Here is a 17,784-nt window from a genome sequence, read left to right as displayed (position 1 = left end):
GAAAAAAATAACACCAACCTATATACCTCATACTATACCCAGGAATAAACTCGAATCGGGGATCTAAATTTAGAAAATAAAACCAGACAAATCTACAAACAAACATAGGTGAACTCCTCTTTAACACAGATGTATATAGAGGCTTCCTAACTGTGACTTAAAATCCCAGATCCAATAAAAGATAGATCAATTTGACTACATCAAAACAAAATAAGAACTTTTGCATGGCAAAATAACATCATGAACAAAGTCAAAGGATAACTGATAGGGAGAAAATATTAAATATTTGCAACATATAATCACAGAAAAATTGATATTCCTATTATATCAATGGATATTAAAACTAATGGATGAACCTTAGAAAATTAAAAGGGTATTTATAGTCTCAAAGCATCACCTCACAAAATTCTTATTACAAAGAGAAAAACAGCCATATTTTAAAATAGTAATTTTTGTTGTTGTTTTTAAGACGGAGGGAGTCTCACTCTGTCACCCAGGCTGGAGGGCAGTGGCGCGATCTTTGCTCACTGCAACTTCCACCTCCCAGGTTCAAGAGATTCTCCAGCCTTAGTGAGTAGCTGGGAATACAGGCATGTGCCACCACGCCCGGCTAATTTTTTGTATTTTTAGTAGAGATGGGGTTTCACCATGTTGGCCAGGCTGGTCTCGAATTCCTGACCTCAAGTGATCCACCCACCTGGGCTTCCCAAAGTGCTGGGATTACAGGCATGAGCCACTGCGCCCGGCCTAAAAATAGTAATTCTTTACGAAAAATGTAGCATACACCACTTTATAAAAATATTCAAAGTTAACATCACCAGTAACAGGACAAATCAACATCATGTGCCTCCCGATGTGACTCCCTGAAAAAACACAACTTCTGTAAAGTTCTGCCAAAAATTAGTCACCCAAATCAAATCACAAGGAAACATGAGACAAACCTAAATTGAAGGATGCTCTATAAAATAACTGTCCTACATGCTTAAAAAATATCAGTCATGAAATACAAAAACAGACTAAGGAACTGTTCCAGATTCTAAAGGAGTATAAGGCATGTGAGAATTGAATACAACACACATCCAGGATTTTCTCCTGCTATCATGGGGAAATGGCTACATCTGAATAAGATCTATATGTTAGCTAATATTATAGTATTATGTCAATGCTAATTTCCTGATTTCTGATAACTGCACTGAGGTTATATAAAATTATATCCTTGTTTTTATGAAAAAGACACTGAATTATTCAAGGTAAAAGAGTATTATATCTGTAACTTAAATGATTCAGGAAAAATATATATTTATATAACATATAAAGTCATATACAGATAGAGAAAAGAATAAAGTAAACATAGAATGTTAACATTTTGGGAATCTGATTGAAGATTTATGGCAATTATTTGTATTATTCATGTAACTTTTCTGTAAATCTGAAATTAAGGTCAAACCATAAAGAAAAAAAAAAATTATAAAAAAAATTGAGGAGGGTTAAAAGTGTTAGAAACAAACAAAAAAAAACCACAGCAGACATCAAGCATATTGCCAAAGTAAAGCAAAAACTTCCTGAAAGAGGAATCCAAAGTGATATAGCTATATATAACTTCCAGTTGTTTGCCTTTCCAAATCCTTTATTTTTTAATATATGTAAGCATATGCGTGTGTTGTGTGTGTATATATGTGTGTGTATGTGTGTGTGTGTGTATATATATAACCACATTTCCTTTATCTTTTTCTCTTTATCTCTCTCATATATAAATAGAATTCTGCTGAGTAGAAATAAGTGTAACCGGCCAGGCGTGGTGGCTCATGCCTGTAATCCCAGCACTTTGGGAGGCCCAGGTGGGCAGATCATCTGAGGTCGGGAGTTTGAGATCAGCCTGATCAACATGGAAAAACCCCATCTCTACTAAAAATACAAAATTAGGGGCCGGGCGCGGTGGCTCAAGCCTGTAATCCCAGCACTTTGGGAGGCCGAAACGGGTGGATCACGAGGTCAGGAGATCGAGACCATCCTGGCTAACACGGTGAAACCCAGTCTCTACTAAAAAATACAAAAAACTAGCCGGGCGAGGTGGCGGGCGCCTGTAGTCCCAGCTACTCGGGAGACTGAGGCAGGAGAATAGCTCGAACCCGGGAGGCGGAGCTTGCAGTGAGCTGAGATCCAGCCACTGCACTCCAGCCTGGGCCACAGAGCGAGACTCCGTCTCAAAAAAATAAATAAATAAATAAATAAAAATTAGCCAGGGGTGGCGGCGCATGCCTGTAATCCCAGCTACTCAGGAAGGCTGAGGCAGGAGAATCACTCGAACCTGGGAAGCAGAGGTTGCAGTGAGCTGAGACTCCAGCCTGGGCAACAAGAGCGAAACTCGGTCTCAAAAAAAAAAAAAAAAAAAGAAATAAGTAAGTGTAACCTTTTTTTAGTTCCTAACACCAAGAAACCCTCCAATACCTTTGGCAGTCCCTGCATCCAAGGCTACAGAACCCATATCTTTTCGAAGGCGTTCCAGTTGTTCTCTCTGCTGTTGGCTCTCTGCACTGGCCTGTATATATAGAGAAAAATGTCATCATATTCAAAAAGGAGTCCCAAATTAGATGCCAGACTTCTCAGTGGAGATGAAGAATTATACAAATACTAGAGGCTACATCAAAACTGATGCAGATAAGGGACGTCCGGTATAGGGACAGAAACACTAAGTAGCGTGGGCCTGGGTTGCAGCAGAAGTTCACACTAGAGAGCTCTGCAGACTGATTTAAAGGATTCAGAAACTGAACACAAAAAGATTTCAAAAGAACCCTCAATTCCGAAATGTTGAGTTCAGTCCAGGGTGGATCTCCTGCTCTGTTAATTAAACTGGAACATTTCAACTGGTTAGGCAAAATGCCTAGATAGAAAGCATTATTCTTTTTATTTATCCCCAGCCTACAAAATGAAAAAACAAAAGATATAATAAAATTTATTATATGGGAAAAAAACACAAAAACCTGAAGTAGACATAGCAGGAAGGCTCAAAGACAAGGGATCCAATGAGCCTATGGAAGCAGGACACTCAATCATTTGGGATAAGAGAAGGCTGGGCATGGTGGCTCAGCCTGTAATCCTAGTACTACAGGAGGCCCAGCAGGGAGGATCGCAGGAGCTCAGGAATTTGAGACCAGCCTGGAAAACATAGTGAGACCTTGTCTGTACAAAAATTTACAAAATAAAATTAGCCAGGCATGTGGTATATACATGTTGTCCTAGCTACTCGGGTGGCTGAGATGGGAGGATCGCTTAAGCTTTTCAAAAGGTTGAGGCTGCAGTGAGCCGTGATCATGCCACTGCACTCTGGCCTGGGTGACAGAGTGAGACCCTTTCTCAACAACGAAAAAAGGAGTTGTGAATCACCACCATACTCTACACAAAATTCTACAACTAGTTTTAAATTGACCTCTGAAAGGGAAGAAACATTAAGGAGCCTTTCTGCACCCAGACAACATATATACAAATGTACACATTTAAACTAACAAGTATTTAGAAGATACACTGAAATTTCATTAGTCAATTGTACCTCAATAAAGCTACAAAAAACTTTTTTAATTAAATAAAAGACACATTAATAACCAGAACAAAAGCACTTATGTCATCAGGATTGAGCTGGGTTTTTTTAATGGCCCTTCTAAAATATACAAACAGCCTCCCTTCTTACCAGTGATTTTTTCAGACGTTCATATTCAGGACGATACTCCCTGTAAAGAGAAACACTTTCTAAATTCCTTTGCTTAATCATCTATCCTACTCACTCTCCACATCCCTTATGTCCTCTGTTTTCCTAAGACTCTGACAATAATAAAATATCTGACTTCATTCAACATCAGATGTAACAAATCTTAGTCACTGGTAGAGTCTACCCAATGGAATTAAAAGCCAAGGTGCCCGCTCCCACCTTGGAACCAGGAGACACAATCCTGACTGCTGGGCTGGAAAGATTAATACTGGTGAGAACATGACTGATGAACTCATCATTCATTTGAGATAAAAGGCTGAGATAAGTAAAAGATAAGCCTGTTGAGCTCAGGATATGCAACATACAATTATGTGCTTTCCTTGAACACCAACAGTGAAAGGATACAGAGAAGAGTGTATCCTAAGGTTTTGATAACACGCCTGTGTCTAATGAATCAAAATCAAAATAACGTGTCTGAAAACCAAAACATGGTTGTTAGGATCTTGCAAAATATGAAGCCAAAGACACACGCTAATAAGCCGGCTATCGTGCCACAGGCCTAAGGAAAGTGCACAGGACTCTGACTCCACTTTCCTTTAGTTAAATGGAATTCCAGTATTAACAATGACAACAGTTATAACATTTATTATAAAATATGCTTACTATATGTCAGCGATTGTGATAAGTGCTGTATACATGTTTTCTCAGTCTTCACAACAACCTTAGTGCCAAATCCAGCCTACTGCCTGTTTTCATAAATGATGTTTTACTGTAACCCACGCCCATTCATTTACGAATTGTCTAAGGACGCTTTTGTCCTACAATGGCAGACTTCAGCAGTTGCAACAGAGACTGTATGGTCCACAAAGCCTGAGATATCTATTATTTAGCTCTTTACAGAAAAGTCTGATGATCCCTGCTCTTAATCACTCAATACAATGAAGATTTATACTTCCATTAAAAAAAAAAAAGTTAAAGGGAACTTGTTACCCCTACGTGTGATCTGATTCAATACAGATATGCAAGGCAAATATAATACATCCATCATGAAAACTTAACGCTTCTCCTGGAAAAACTGCTTTCATATCAGAATTGTAGGTTATTAAGAATGTCATCAATAGAATTTTCCTCTATCCTCACCTTTCATATTCTTCGGCAGCACTGGTAACTTGCACAAAGAGTTCATCTAATCCAGTGCCCAGAACAGCAGAGACACCCACCACCTGCCAAAAAGCATCATCAATGCCACATATTTTTTAATGAAGTATATTAACTTGTTCAAATGTCATAAAATCTTAGTAAGAGAGGTTTATGCTTTGAGAAGTCTTTGGCAAAAAGCCAGGCTAAAAAAGAACAGCACACCTAGTCAAAAGTCACAGAAATAAGTCCATGGAAAATAAAAAAATTGAAAAAGAAAGATATGGCCTGAGTGCAGTGGCCCATGCCTGTACTCCCAGTACTTTGGGAGACTGAGGCAGGAGGTACACTTGAGGCCAAGCATTCAAGACCAGCCTGGGGAACATAGCGAGATCCCAGTCTCTACAAAATGTAAAAAATTAGCTGGGTATGGTATACCGCACATGCCTATAGTCTTAGCTGCTTGGTAGCTGAGTCAGAAGGATCCCTTGAGACCAGAAGGTCAAGGCTGCAGTGAGCTGTGATCCTGTCACTACACTCTGGCCTGGGTAAAACAAAGCAAGATCCTCTCTCCAAAAGGAAAAAAGAAGAAAAAAAAAAAAGATATAATTAGGACTGAACAATTAACAGGACTTATTATCTATTCCCTAACAAACCAAACCAAATCACTTTCTGCTTTGTCTATGCCTTTGCTTGGGCAATTAACCCACTCTGCCTTTGCCTACATAAATCTTACCCTTCTTCAAAGCATACCTCTAATGCTACATCCTCCAAAATCTGTCATTTCGATCTGCCGCCCAACTTCCAATCTTTCTTAAGGTACTTACTATATCATCTGTTTTAATTCTGTGTGTAGCCTTCTCTCCCAAATAGACTATAAACTCTGAAGTTGGGGTCCCTATCTTATTCTTCTTGTACACTCCACAATTTTTAATAAGCAATGCTTTAAAAGTTACTTTTCAGTAGGTAATAAGCTTCCTTTCTCAGCCAGGTTCAAAGCCAGTCCTATGGGTTAACAGATTATCTGGAGAGGCTGTCAGTGTGAGCAGGAGAGAAAATTTACCCTGAGTGAGCTGTAAAACTCATCTAACACCAGGCTCATTGAACGAGTCAGGTTACTGACATATGTAGTCTCTTGATTTAAGGCATCTTGGAAAGCCTCAAAATCCTGCATCCATTCCACTGCAAAGCTGTGGTCAATGATGTCAGTCTGTACCAGAGAGAAGTCAATTATGAGCAACCAGAGACAACAAACACAAAATTTATTCTTCTAATTAAGTGGTGACAGCAAAGAGCGTATCATCCATATATTTTCTTTCTCTGCTTCTATTTCCCCCTCCACTGCAACAAGCCACAAAGAACCACGATCATTGTGTAGTCAGTGTAACTAAATGAAGATATATATTCTCTTGGTTCACCCTCTACCATCCACTGCCAAGTAACCAGGGCCAGAATGGACACCAGCACATTCTAGACTCTGAAGTCAAAATGTCTCCTGCATCCTAGCCATCAACCAACAGAGAAGTTTAGTGTTTTTTAATTTGCCACTTCCAGTACACTAGCTGTCCCTCTCGTAATTACACAGTCTTGACTCTGAGGGATAATCTACACACTATGGTTGAAGTGCTACTCTACCTAGCCTAAAATAATTTTAGACAAGAGTTGGTAATAACTGCTCATTCAATTTGGTTGATTCATTTTCTCGAAGTGCCTACGAATTTGTTTCAGTAAAGCCTGAATCTGGTCTCCAGCATCTGAAAAAATCTTTCTCACCCACCCAAACCTTCCAACCACAAGGTTCTGATGAAAAATGGTGAATCACAACAGGAAGAATACACTTACTTTATTCATGACCACAATGAAAGGCAGCTTGGTTTTGTACAAGATGCTGAAAAACCAAACATTGAGAAGTTATTAGTAAAAGCACATAAGCTCTTGCTTGTCCAGTGTCAGTATGTCGGGCTAAGTAAGAGAAGGGGAATGAGTTCAGAATCCAAAAAGTAGTCATCCATTTTTACCTAACACTCATATAGTCTCTCCCAACAGGAAAACCACCACCACCCAGAAACAACACACGAACTCTCACTCTCGTTTGAAGTAATAATGCCTTAATATTGAACTTGTTTTTGTTTTGCTTTTTACCAAACTGGCATTTTTCAGAGAAGGAAATGAACATTTATTGAATATGTATTACAGGTTGAGAATTTCTTATCTGAAATACTTGGGACCAGAAGTGTTTTCAATTTCAGATTTTGGAACATTTGTAAATACTTATTGGTTGAGCATCCCAAATCCGAAAATCCAAAATCCTCCAATAACCATTTCCTCTGAGTGTCATGTCAGTGTTCAAAAAGTCTCAGATTTTGGAGCATTTCAGATTTCAAATTTTTGGATATGGGATGCTCAATCTGTATAGTCTAGGCACTGTGCTAATAAGCACCTTTATATGTATTATCTCCTTTATTCTTTACAAATAACATGTAAATATATACAATTTTTATTTGTCAATTGTACCTCAGTAAGGTGGGAAAAGAACATGAAAACTTTTTTCAATCTGTAAAATAACATTTAAAAATGTTTCTACCCCCACCTTTATTGAGGTATGGTTGACAAATAAAAATTATATGTATATTTAAGGTGTACAAAGGGATATTTTGATACACAGTTGACCCTTAAACAACATAAGTTTGAACTGTGAGATTTACTTTTCTTCCACCTCTGCCACCCCGAGACAGCAAAACCAACTCCTACTCTTAGACTACTCAAAGTGAAGATGATTAGGATGACGAGTTTTATGATGAGCCACTTCACTTAATGAATAGTTAATATATCTTCCCCTTATTTTCTCTAGCTTATTATATGAATACAGCATATAATACATATAATATATATAATGTGTGCTAATTTACTGTTTACGTTACCAGCAAGGTTTCCAAACAGCAGACCTTTAGTAATGAAGTTTGCGGGGAGTCAAAGTTATAGTCAGGTCTTCCACTCCGCAGGGGTTGGCTCCTCTAACCCCCAAATTGTTCAAGGGTCAACTGTATGTTTACATCACGAAATGATTACCAGCTGGGGGTGTTGGCTCATGCCTGTAATCCCAGCACTTTGGGAGGCCAAGCTGGGAGGACTGCCTGAGCCCACAAGTTCAAAACCAGTCTAGGCAACGTGGCGAGACCCCACCTCTAAAAATAAATAAATAAATAATATATATTTTTGTAAAGAAATGATTACCACCATCAGGCAAATCAAATAATTTTCTTTTAAACAATTAATATGAAAATGGGCCAGGCACAGTGGCTCATGCCTGTATTCCCAGCTCTTTGGGAGGCCAAGGCGGGCAGATCACTTGAGGTCAGGAGTTTGAGACCAGCCTGGCCAACACGGTGAAACCCCGACTCTACTAAAAATACAAAATTAGCTAAGCATAGTGACTACTCGGGAGGCTGAGGCAGGAGAATCACCTGAGCCCAGAAGGTGGAAATGGCAGTAAGGTGAGATCGTGCCATTGTACTCAAGCCTGGGTGACAGAGCAAGACTCTGTCTCAAAAAAATATAAATAAACAAACAATTAATATGAAAATGAAATAATGCTGTCAATCTTCAGATTTCTATTTGGATCAAGATTTCTTGCATCCAACAAAAAGGGACATCCCTTGTCATATCAGAAGAGACAAATGTTGGTGATGACATTTGTGCACCCTCAAAATTAAATTCTCTCAGCTTTAATAACTGTCTGCCTTGCCTTGCTCCTCAGTCTTTTTTTTTTTTTTTGAGACGGAGTCTTGCTCTGTCGCCCAGGCTGGAGTGCAGTGGTGTGATCTTGGCTCACTGCAAGCTCCACCTCCTGGGTTCATGCCATTCTCCTGCCTCAGCCTCCCTAGCAGCTGAGACTACAGGCGCCCACCACCCCGCCCAGCTAATTTTTTGTATTTTTAGTAGAGACGGGGTTTCACCATGGTCTCGATCTCCTGACCTCATGATCCCCCCACCTCGGCCTCCCAAAGTGCTGGGATTACAGGTGTGAGCCACCGCGCCTGGCCACTCCTCAGTCTTAATGCACTAATATAATCCAGTGAGGCATGCCCTTCCTCTGCGTGGCAAACCTGTGCCTTTTATTTTTTTGAGACAGGGTCTCACTCTGTTGCCCAGGCTGGAGTGCAGTAACATCATCACAGCTCTGCAGCCTTGGCCTCCCAGGCTCAAGCAATCCTCCCACCTCTGCCTCCCAGGTAGCTGGGATTACAGGCACACACCACCATGCCTGGCTAATGTTTTGTATACTTTGTAGAGATGGGGTTTGACCATGGTGCCCAGGCTCGTCTCAAACTCCTGGGCTCAGGCAATCCTTCCACCACAGCCTCCCCAAGTGCTGGGATTATAGGCATGAGCTACCATGCCTGGCCACCTGTGCATTTTAGAATTATGGATAAATCTTCTTATTCATGGTATCTCCTCATGTTACAATTTCACTCTACCAGCATCATCATTTAGGCCAGAGGACTCTATTCTTTTTTTTTTTTTTTTTTGAGACAGGTTCTTGTTGCCCCAGGCTGGAGTGCAATGGCACAATCTGGCTCAATACAGCCTCAACCACCTGAGCTCAAGCAATCCTCCCAAGTAGCTGGGACTACAGGGGCATGCCACCACGCTGGCTAATTTTTTAAATTTTTTTATAGAGACAGAGTCTTGCTATGTTGCCCAGCCTGGTCTCAAATTCCCAAGCTCAAACGATCTTCCCACTTTGGCCTCCCAAGTGTTGGGACGACAGACTCGGCCCAGAGGACTTTATTATCTTTAGACTTGGATTTTATTCAACTGGGAACAACTATCAGACACCTCATATTCATACATCACCTTTTTGTAACAACAAGGGAGGAAGATCAGAGGGTACTGAGAGAGAATGCCAATAGCACATGTGCATCTTTTCTCCTCTGACCTTCCCCAACTCACAGCCACTCAACTGAACAGCAAATCTGAATGAGCACAAACGCAGGGGTAAGCAATCAGATTTTTAAAAAATTTTAAAAGAGGAAGAAGAGGAGAAAAAGGCCTTATACCTTGATGGAACACTGTCCCCACCAATAATCAATTACCTGCAGGCATAGAGCATGTTGGACATGAAGGTCACTGGGTTGGTACTTCTCGATGTGTCCATTACATAGATGACAACTGTTGGAAATGAGGATGCCTAAAGCCACAAAAATCAAAGCCTTGGTCAGAGGGCTCATGACCTGTTCTCAAACTTTTTCCACCATCCTTAACAAGGGGAAACCACTTTAGTCAGGGTGTGCAACTCCCTCCCATATAAAGTCCAAGGCAATTAGAAATAAATGCTCATCCAGTCTAGCCCCTCTAGCTATTCTCAGTAGCAAGTCCTAGAATACTCACAAGGGCCTCAGTGATAATTGTCCCAGAAGCTGACCAAGTGAATACTTCAATCTGTCCGGGTGTGTCAATCAACACATATCTATGTCAAGAAAGATCATTAAAGAGGTGTTACATTTGTGTTATGCTGAAGGATATTCCATCATATAAGACAATAAACATCTGGTTATCCAAGACTGGAATAACCTCTGCACACTGCCAAATCTAACTTCCTCATATTGCCCTTAAACTGCACATGATGATCCCTTAGACTTTGTTCAGTGACCAATATTCACGCTAATGGGCAGGAACAGCAGACCATGAGCTGCTGCAAATGATCACAGGGGAAACTTTTATAGAAACACAATGCATTTAAAATGAAAGACACAAAACCAGAATGTAAATCTCTTGGGAAACATCTGGTTGCTTAGGGCTGGGGTAAGTGTGGAACAGAGGAAGAAGAATGGGAGGAATGGTTTCATCTCAATCTATATCCTTTCAGAGGCTGATGGTATCCCAGATCCTCCATGAAGCCTAGAAATATGTCAACTACAGAGAAATAAATGGGTGTTACTGAAATCACTTACTTAGACATGTTCTGGGCCTTCTCAATAAATTTCATCACCTAAAAGAAAAAGATATTAATGACAACAAATTCTCATTTCAACACAAAATCACAGAGCCCTCTCCAGGGTGGCATACCTCACAGGCACTATCACCTACTGAATCCTTCAATCACCTACTGAACGTTTGCAATCTTAGGACAACAAGGAATAAACAGACTGAGCTAAAGCAACACAGCCACATCAGCAGCACTCCAATACCACCTTGGGGCACAATCCAAGGACCTGAGAAGCAGAAGACTTTGATCTGTCAATGTCAAGTAGTATCTCTTGTCAAAATGTTAACAGCCTGTCTCATGGCTTAACATCAGAGTGAAAAAAACAATGATTATAAAACACTCTTATAGAAATAGGTGACAAAGAAAACCTAAAGAATGACAAATATTTATCACAAGTAAAATGCCCCATCATTTTTCCATTCCACGACTGCTAGTCCATCCCACTCCCAAATATCCCCATCCCAGCTTCAGGGTAATACCACAAGCAAAGAACATGTCAAGAAAATAACCCAGGTCTTTTAGATTTTTGTTAGCTGTCACAAATATTAAATGTGAAGTGTCTGACAATACTGATCACCTTCTCATAGTCTACTTCTCTGTCTGACAAAATGTCTACTTATTTTCTGTATTTATGTTCAGGTTTGCTGCTTTTCTTTATCAATGTGATCAAGCTAAGGAATTTAAGAGTCACAGATTTTTACACAGCCATATTGATATATTAAAGACAGACATACCTGATCAAATCTGGTAGCAAAGAGATTGAGTGAGGTCACTATGCCGCCATTGGGTCCAAGTCCATATCTAGACACCAAGTTGAGGACTGAAATTGCTTATAGATTAGATTATAAAGTTCACACCCAGGCTATCATTCACACAAACAGCATTATGAAATTAGTGTTCCATTAATGAATACTGGCAACCTAATCCGTGACTACCACACAACCTTAACCACACAGGGAAACATTCAGTATCAAGGTCTGGCTCACTCATTTATGACTTTAGGAATGGCCAGGCAAAATGAAGAAAGCAAAGTGACCAAAATGTAATACAGGTGCATCAGGCAGTGACAGCTCACTAGCATTGGCCATGAAGGCCACCTGTATAACACCTCCGGCTCTGATCCTCATAAACAAATTAAGCAGAGTACACATTTCACACAGCAATTTACTAAGAGTTAATCCAACTAAACCCACTCATTTCTGAGTTTCCCAGTCTAAAGAGGTGGTGACCAACAGATGATCCTCCAAGGCAAAATACTACCTTGTGGGACCCAGGTAGCTGTCAGTTATCCTATCCTACTCTCTGCTCTTTAATTACAACAGCCTGCCATCTGGGGAGACAGTAAAAAAACTAAAATCTCAAGCTGAAATAATATTTCTGATCACCTACCTCTGCCACAATCAGCTTCCATCCTTTTGCTTGTATATTTCACAGGGAAAAGGCAAAAACACTCTTTCAAGCCACAAAATACACAGAAACGAAGCCAGGAATGAGTCAAGACCAAAGTAGATGGAAAAGGATACTGTTTCATGACTTCTTTATACTTCACAGTGTCACGAATATCTGAGGAGAAAGAAAAGAATTAACTGGAATGTAATACATGCACATTCCCTACCAGCAGGAAAGTGAAACTGGCCTTCTAGCCTTCTCTTGTCAGCATTCTCTTCTACCACCTCCACTTTCACACTGGTTTCCTTCCTTACAAAGAATAAATGTCAAGTAATTCATGAAGAATGTTAGGGCTAGGAGCTCTAAAGTTATGGTAGAGAGTTTTGTCTCCACAAAATGAGAAGTTTCACACAAGTTAAACACGCCTAGAAAAAGGGAGGCAAAAATCAAGGGGAAAAAAAAGCTTCTTACTAACTGCCTATTACTAACAAACGCAATGCAAAGGCAATGCAGACATGATTTTTAAAAAGGAATTAGGCTGGGCACAGTGGCTCACACCTGTAATCCCAGCATTTTGGGAGGCCAAGGCAGGAGGATCACTTGAGCCCAGGAGTTCAAGACCAGCCTGGGCAACATAGAGAGGCCTTGTCTCTTCAAACAAAACAAAACTAGCCCAGCATGGTGGCAGGAGGCTGAGGTGGGAGGATCACTTGAGCCTGGGATGTTGAGGCTGCAGTGAGCTGTGAATCACGCCACTGCACTCTGGCCTGGGTGACAGAGACTCTATTAAAAAAAACAACAACAACAACAAAATAAAAAGCCTAAGCTGTTTAGGAACTCAAGCAAATCCAAAGGAAATGAAAGTAGATAGTTTAGAAAACATCAAAAAAGAAGGCACTGAAGACTGGCAGGCTGGAGAGTCTGACTCTATTGCCTAGGCTGGAGTGCAGTGGTGCTATCTTAGCTCACTACAACCTCTGCCACCCGGATTCAAGCAATTCTCCTGCCTCAGCCTCCCCAGTAGTGGGAATTACAGGCATCTGCCACCGCGCCTGGCTAATTTTTTGTATTTTTAGTAGAGATGGGGTTTCACCATCTTGGCCAGGCTGGTCTTGAACTCCTGACCTCTTCATCTACCTGCCTCGACCTCCCAAAGTGCTGGGATTACAGGGGTGAGCCACTGCGCCCGGCCTTTTCCATTCTCTTTAAAGCACTTCACACAAGTTATGTTACCGGTTTACTCACCAATATTGGCAGGAAAGGGAACTTCATGTACTGCTGGATCCAGGTTGATCACATAAGGTGGAGTGCCTTGGGCATGCAGGTGTCCTGTGAGCCTCTGCAGAGATATGGGGAGAAGGTTGGAAGGAGACAAAGAGGGGACAAGAGAGAACTTCCTTTACCACCCATGCCTTAAGAGTTTTACACTTAGATTTTCTTTTACCTGAAATATCCACCCACTATATCCACCACCAAGATACAACTCTCAGTTCAAATGCTACCTTTCTTCATCATCCATCTAACAAAACTTCCCCTACTCATAGTCACTTGTTTACTTGTTTTGATTTTTCGTATGGGGGTTTTCTCTATCTCCTCCATTAAATATTTAGCCCCATGAATGAATCTTGTCAACCTAATTTTCGCTATATCCCCAGTGAATGGTACATGACAGGCGTGCAAGAAATAATTCTTCGGCAAATCTTCACCAAAACCTGTGTGCTAGCACTGTATTAATCTCTAAAGTTACTTGTAAGCCCCTGCCTTCGAGAAACTGGCAATTTTATCAGCAAGACAATTCCTGTACAACGTGGTAAGCTGACCGCGTATGCACTGAAGGTGCGCAGAAGAGAGCCTTAATTAACCTGGCTAGGGCCCGAGGAGGCTTTGCCGGGGAAGGAACTAAAGTTGATGGGAAACGACCGAAACCCATGCGCCGATACCCTCCAAATCCTCGGAGACCTCCCTCCCTTTCTCCCTGGCCTTCCGCCTGTCGGAGGCAACCTTTTGCGCTCCCCTACTACACCCACGCTGTGTACGTCACCTGTACAAAGGTGGTTTTCCCGGATCCCGCCATTCCCAACACCAACAGACACACTGGGTGCCGCGGACCCCCAGAAGCCTGGGGCTCAGCTGCAGCTGCGGGCGCCGCCATCTTCCTCCTGGCCCCGCCCACCTGACCATAGAGACACTGCATGGCTAGAGAAACTTCCGCGATGTTCTGGGCAGCGAACGAAAACAGAACCAAAGCGTCAGAAAGGAGCGGGTGAAGGGGCGCGGTAGTTGCCAGGGCATCTTCTTAGTATCGGGCAGGGCTGGTGAGCCAACTAGTGACAGTGGCGAGGAAGTGGGGGCGCTGAGCAAGCGAGAGGAAGGCTGAAGGGAGCTAGGAAAGGGCGCTGATCTCTGCAGCCTGGGAGGGCTTTTGTCCCCAGGGGGAAGGCGAGAAGAGATGGGGTCCCGAGGGCAGGACTCACACAGCAAGAAAACGAGGCGCATGCCTCTCATTTCGAGCCCGCAGAGAGCGGGGAGCGGAGCCACTGGAGGACCGGCTGCTCGGGTTTATTCGGTAGCCGAGGCGGTTAAACAGTTCAGGGCTGGACCAGCCAGGACTGGAGCAGGGTGCAGCCTCCAGGGTTGCTGGGCAGCACCGAGACCCTTTGAGCACCGAACGGATAAACTACGGGAGTTTTCCGCACTTGCACGTTGTTTTCGCGAGTTGCAGGCGCAGGTTCCTGATGCTAGCGCTCATTCCTTGGTAATCACCCTCGGTGAACTACGCAGTTGCCGTGACCTTCAGGATGAATGCTTGGATTCCAGGTGCGAATAGGTACTGGAGGGGAGCTTCCTTCTCACTGAAGGGCTCTCAGAAACTCAGGAAAGATGATGAAAGAGCTTAGAAAAGTATTTCTACTCGCAACCACCCAGTCTGTTTCTGTGGCCCTTTGTAGCTGCTAACAGTGTTCAGTAAGTCATAAGATCTGGCTTTCATACCCAGGCTCTGCCACTTGCTAGTGGTGTGAGTCATGGGCAATTCACTTAAACTCTCTGAACCTGTTTTCTCTTTTTAAAACTGAGATAGTACCTCCCAGGGTTGTGGTGAACGCACGTTGTAAATGATGAGCTAAATCCGTCATCTTTTACCACTAGCTGGATTCCCCTCACCTTGCATAATGTCTGGAACATTCTGGGTGCTCAGAAATATTCTCCTGTATAAATAAAGGACAGTTGTGCACTTCCTAAAGTTTCATTAACTGAGAAAGGAATGTCTCATTTGTTCTTTCAGGTTTGCTGAGGGCCCCAGAAGGCTCCTTCCACCGTATCATAGGCTAATAAATAATTTTGTCAAGCCAGAGAAGCTAACAAAGGTGGAGACAATCCTTAAAGAAAAGATAGTGGCGGAAATGACGGTTCTGAACAAGCATATAAAACAAGCTCAAATCCAGCGGGAACAGCTACTGGAGGAATACAGGGAGCTATACCAAGAAAAGTTACTTGTCCAGGCTGAAAACAGGTTCTTTCTGGAATACCTGACTAACAAAACTGAAGAGTACACAAAGCAACCTGAGAAGGTATGGAACAGCTATTTACAACAAAGTGGAGAGATTGAACGAAGAAGACAAGAATCAGCCTCCGGATATGCAGAACAAATTTCAGTGCTTAAAACAGCGCTCTTGCAAAAGGAAAATATCCTATCCAGTTTGAAGCGGAAGTTGCAGGCAATGAGGGACATTGCTATATTAAAGGAAAAGCAGGAGAAAGAAATACAGACATTACAGGAGGAGAAAAAGAAAGTCCAAGCTGAGACAGCTGCAAAGACACGTGAAGTACAGGCCCAGCTCCTCCAGGAGAAAAGATTACTGGAGAAACAACTGAGCGAGCCAGACAGGAGGCTACTGGGAAAGAGAAAAAGAAGAGAGCTTAATAAGAAAGCCCGGGCCTTGAAGTTGGCAGCAGAGCGGTCTATTTTTGAATACTCCTGTGGCCTCAAAAGAGAGAACCAGCAGTTCAAGAAGGAATTACTGCAGCTAATTGAGCAAGCCCAGAAACTAACGGCTACTCAAAGCCACTTAGAAAACAGGAAGCAGCAGCTGCAGCAGGAACAGTGGTATCTGGAGTCCTTAATCCGGGGGAGGCAGAGATTGCAAGGAAGTCATAATCAGTGCCTAAATAGACAGGATGTTCCAAAGACCACACCCAGTCTTCCCCAAGGCACCAAATCAAGGATTAATCCAAAGTAACTCCTCCTAAAATAACACTGATTAGATAACTGGAGCAAGTACTCTTAAGTGCTACATTAACCTGGTTAGGAAGGCTTTTGGATTCCAGATTGTTATTGTAACATCTCCATCATGAGTGTTAGAGTGAAGATTAGATGGTTTTATCCAACAGTCCTACTAGATATTTGGTAACCAGCTTCCCTTAACTAGTTTTTTCTTTAAATACTCTCGTTAATAAGATATTCCACAAACCTCTAGTTAACCTAACACATGACCCTAACCTAGCCATTTACCATACATCAAACTAGCTAAAGGAAACCAACCCAAGGAAGTGAAAACAGTTGTGATTTATTTCATGTAACTAAATTAGATTTCTTTATAGAGAAAAAGTACCTTTAAGGATAGCATTCCAAATAGACTGAATAGCGTTCTGCTCAGTAAATAACCAGTATCGGTTTATCCTCATTCCTTTTGACCGACTTAGCAGACAAAAGCAGTTTTTATAAGATTTTTGTAAGTTTGTGCCAGTGACCAGGTAGCTCCTAGTTTTCTCATGAGCGAAAAAGCATTCTGATAACAGCAAGTCCAGTAAGTGCTAGGCAGAGTGACCTTTCATCTGATGTGAAGCCCCTACAAGTTTAGCTTTAAGTAAATTGAGAAGGTAAGATGAAGGAGACATCTATTAGGTCAGCTCTTACATTTGAAAATGTTTTCTTTGAAGAAACACATGTAGCATGGAGGTGACTGAATGCCTCCGCTTATTTCAGGAAAATGTATCCAAAAAAAGTTGAAATATTTGGACTTTTTAAAAAGTGTCATCCATTTCCCTAGCAGCATTCTAAAAGATAGAAGTAAAATGATGTTTATTATCCTAAGTGCTTTAGTTTTAGGTCATTTATTAATTTTCTTACAGGTGCACTTTCTAGTACATGAAGTATCTTTTGTAATTAACGTGTGCCATATGTTTATTCCCATTTAGTAGAACTATAAATTATATTTTAAAGTATATATTTTTAGGATAGTTATATATTTTGGGGGGGGTTCTGCGACATTGAAGCTGGGACTAGTTATTTGAATGCTGAATCCCAGTATAGGAATATAATCTCACATTTTAATATGGGTCCTCTATGGGAAAATAGGATCAACTTTGTTTCCCAGAAATTGTTAGTGATGAAAAACTTCAAAATAATTTTCCTGAATTTTCAGCTTTATTTACATGTAAAGTGAATTCCCTTAAAATTGGATTTAAAAAGGATTCTCCTTCAATATGTCCTTACCTTCTAGCTTTAACAACTTTTCTGTTAAATATGTAGTTTATTAAACATTATTAAATAAAAACATTTATCCAC

General features: G+C 41.4%; 2 protein-coding genes and 1 non-coding gene across 8 annotated transcripts in view; 2 read left to right on the top strand and 1 right to left on the bottom strand.

Moving 5' to 3' along the window:
• Nucleotides 1–15,243, bottom strand: part of GPN1 (GPN-loop GTPase 1) — a 22,107-nt gene extending 6,864 nt beyond the window's left edge. Inside the window, exons 1-13 of one of the 5 annotated variants that reach the window (XM_025354108.1) lie at nt 15,224–15,243; nt 13,980–14,033; nt 13,464–13,555; nt 12,353–12,392; nt 11,564–11,630; nt 10,795–10,832; nt 10,232–10,310; nt 9,937–10,031; nt 6,683–6,728; nt 5,904–6,050; nt 4,844–4,926; nt 3,686–3,725; nt 2,449–2,539 (exon numbers count right to left, since the gene is read on the bottom strand). In XM_025354108.1, the coding sequence (XP_025209893.1) occupies nt 2,449–2,539; nt 3,686–3,725; nt 4,844–4,926; nt 5,904–6,050; nt 6,683–6,728; nt 9,937–10,031; nt 10,232–10,310; nt 10,795–10,832; nt 11,564–11,630; nt 12,353–12,392; nt 13,464–13,555; nt 13,980–14,033; nt 15,224–15,243 (892 nt within the window). Of the gene's footprint in view, nt 1–2,448; nt 2,540–3,685; nt 3,726–4,843; nt 4,927–5,903; nt 6,051–6,682; nt 6,729–9,936; nt 10,032–10,231; nt 10,311–10,794; nt 10,833–11,563; nt 11,631–12,352; nt 12,393–13,463; nt 13,558–13,979; nt 14,034–14,259; nt 14,434–14,716; nt 15,178–15,223 lie in introns of those variants that run through there. The other 4 variants (XM_025354109.1, XM_025354107.1, XM_025354111.1 and 1 more) reach the window with 4 other exon arrangements.
• On the top strand, nt 2,799–2,927 carry LOC112605470. The gene has a single exon (XR_003115458.1). It is a non-coding gene; the product is annotated as a small nucleolar RNA SNORA36 family (small nucleolar RNA).
• Nucleotides 14,362–17,784, top strand: CCDC121 (coiled-coil domain containing 121). Of its 2 annotated transcripts, none has more exons than XM_025354098.1 (2): nt 14,362–15,035; nt 15,502–16,490. In XM_025354098.1, exons 1-2 carry the CDS (start codon nt 14,668–14,670, stop codon nt 16,454–16,456), a joined length of 1,323 nt encoding a protein of 440 aa, XP_025209883.1. In that variant the 5' UTR covers nt 14,362–14,667; the 3' UTR covers nt 16,457–16,490. The 2 variants fall into 2 exon arrangements, with proteins under 2 accessions (XP_025209883.1, XP_025209884.1); XM_025354099.1 differs by having other exon boundaries at nt 14,404–14,481; nt 15,502–17,784.

Source organism: Theropithecus gelada, chromosome 13, assembly GCF_003255815.1.
Source record: "Theropithecus gelada isolate Dixy chromosome 13, Tgel_1.0, whole genome shotgun sequence".
In the NCBI taxonomy this organism is placed as follows: Eukaryota; Metazoa; Chordata; class Mammalia; order Primates; family Cercopithecidae; genus Theropithecus; species Theropithecus gelada.
The sequence above is the reverse complement of the archived record's forward strand: the minus strand, read 5'-3'. Positions and strand labels throughout refer to the sequence as shown.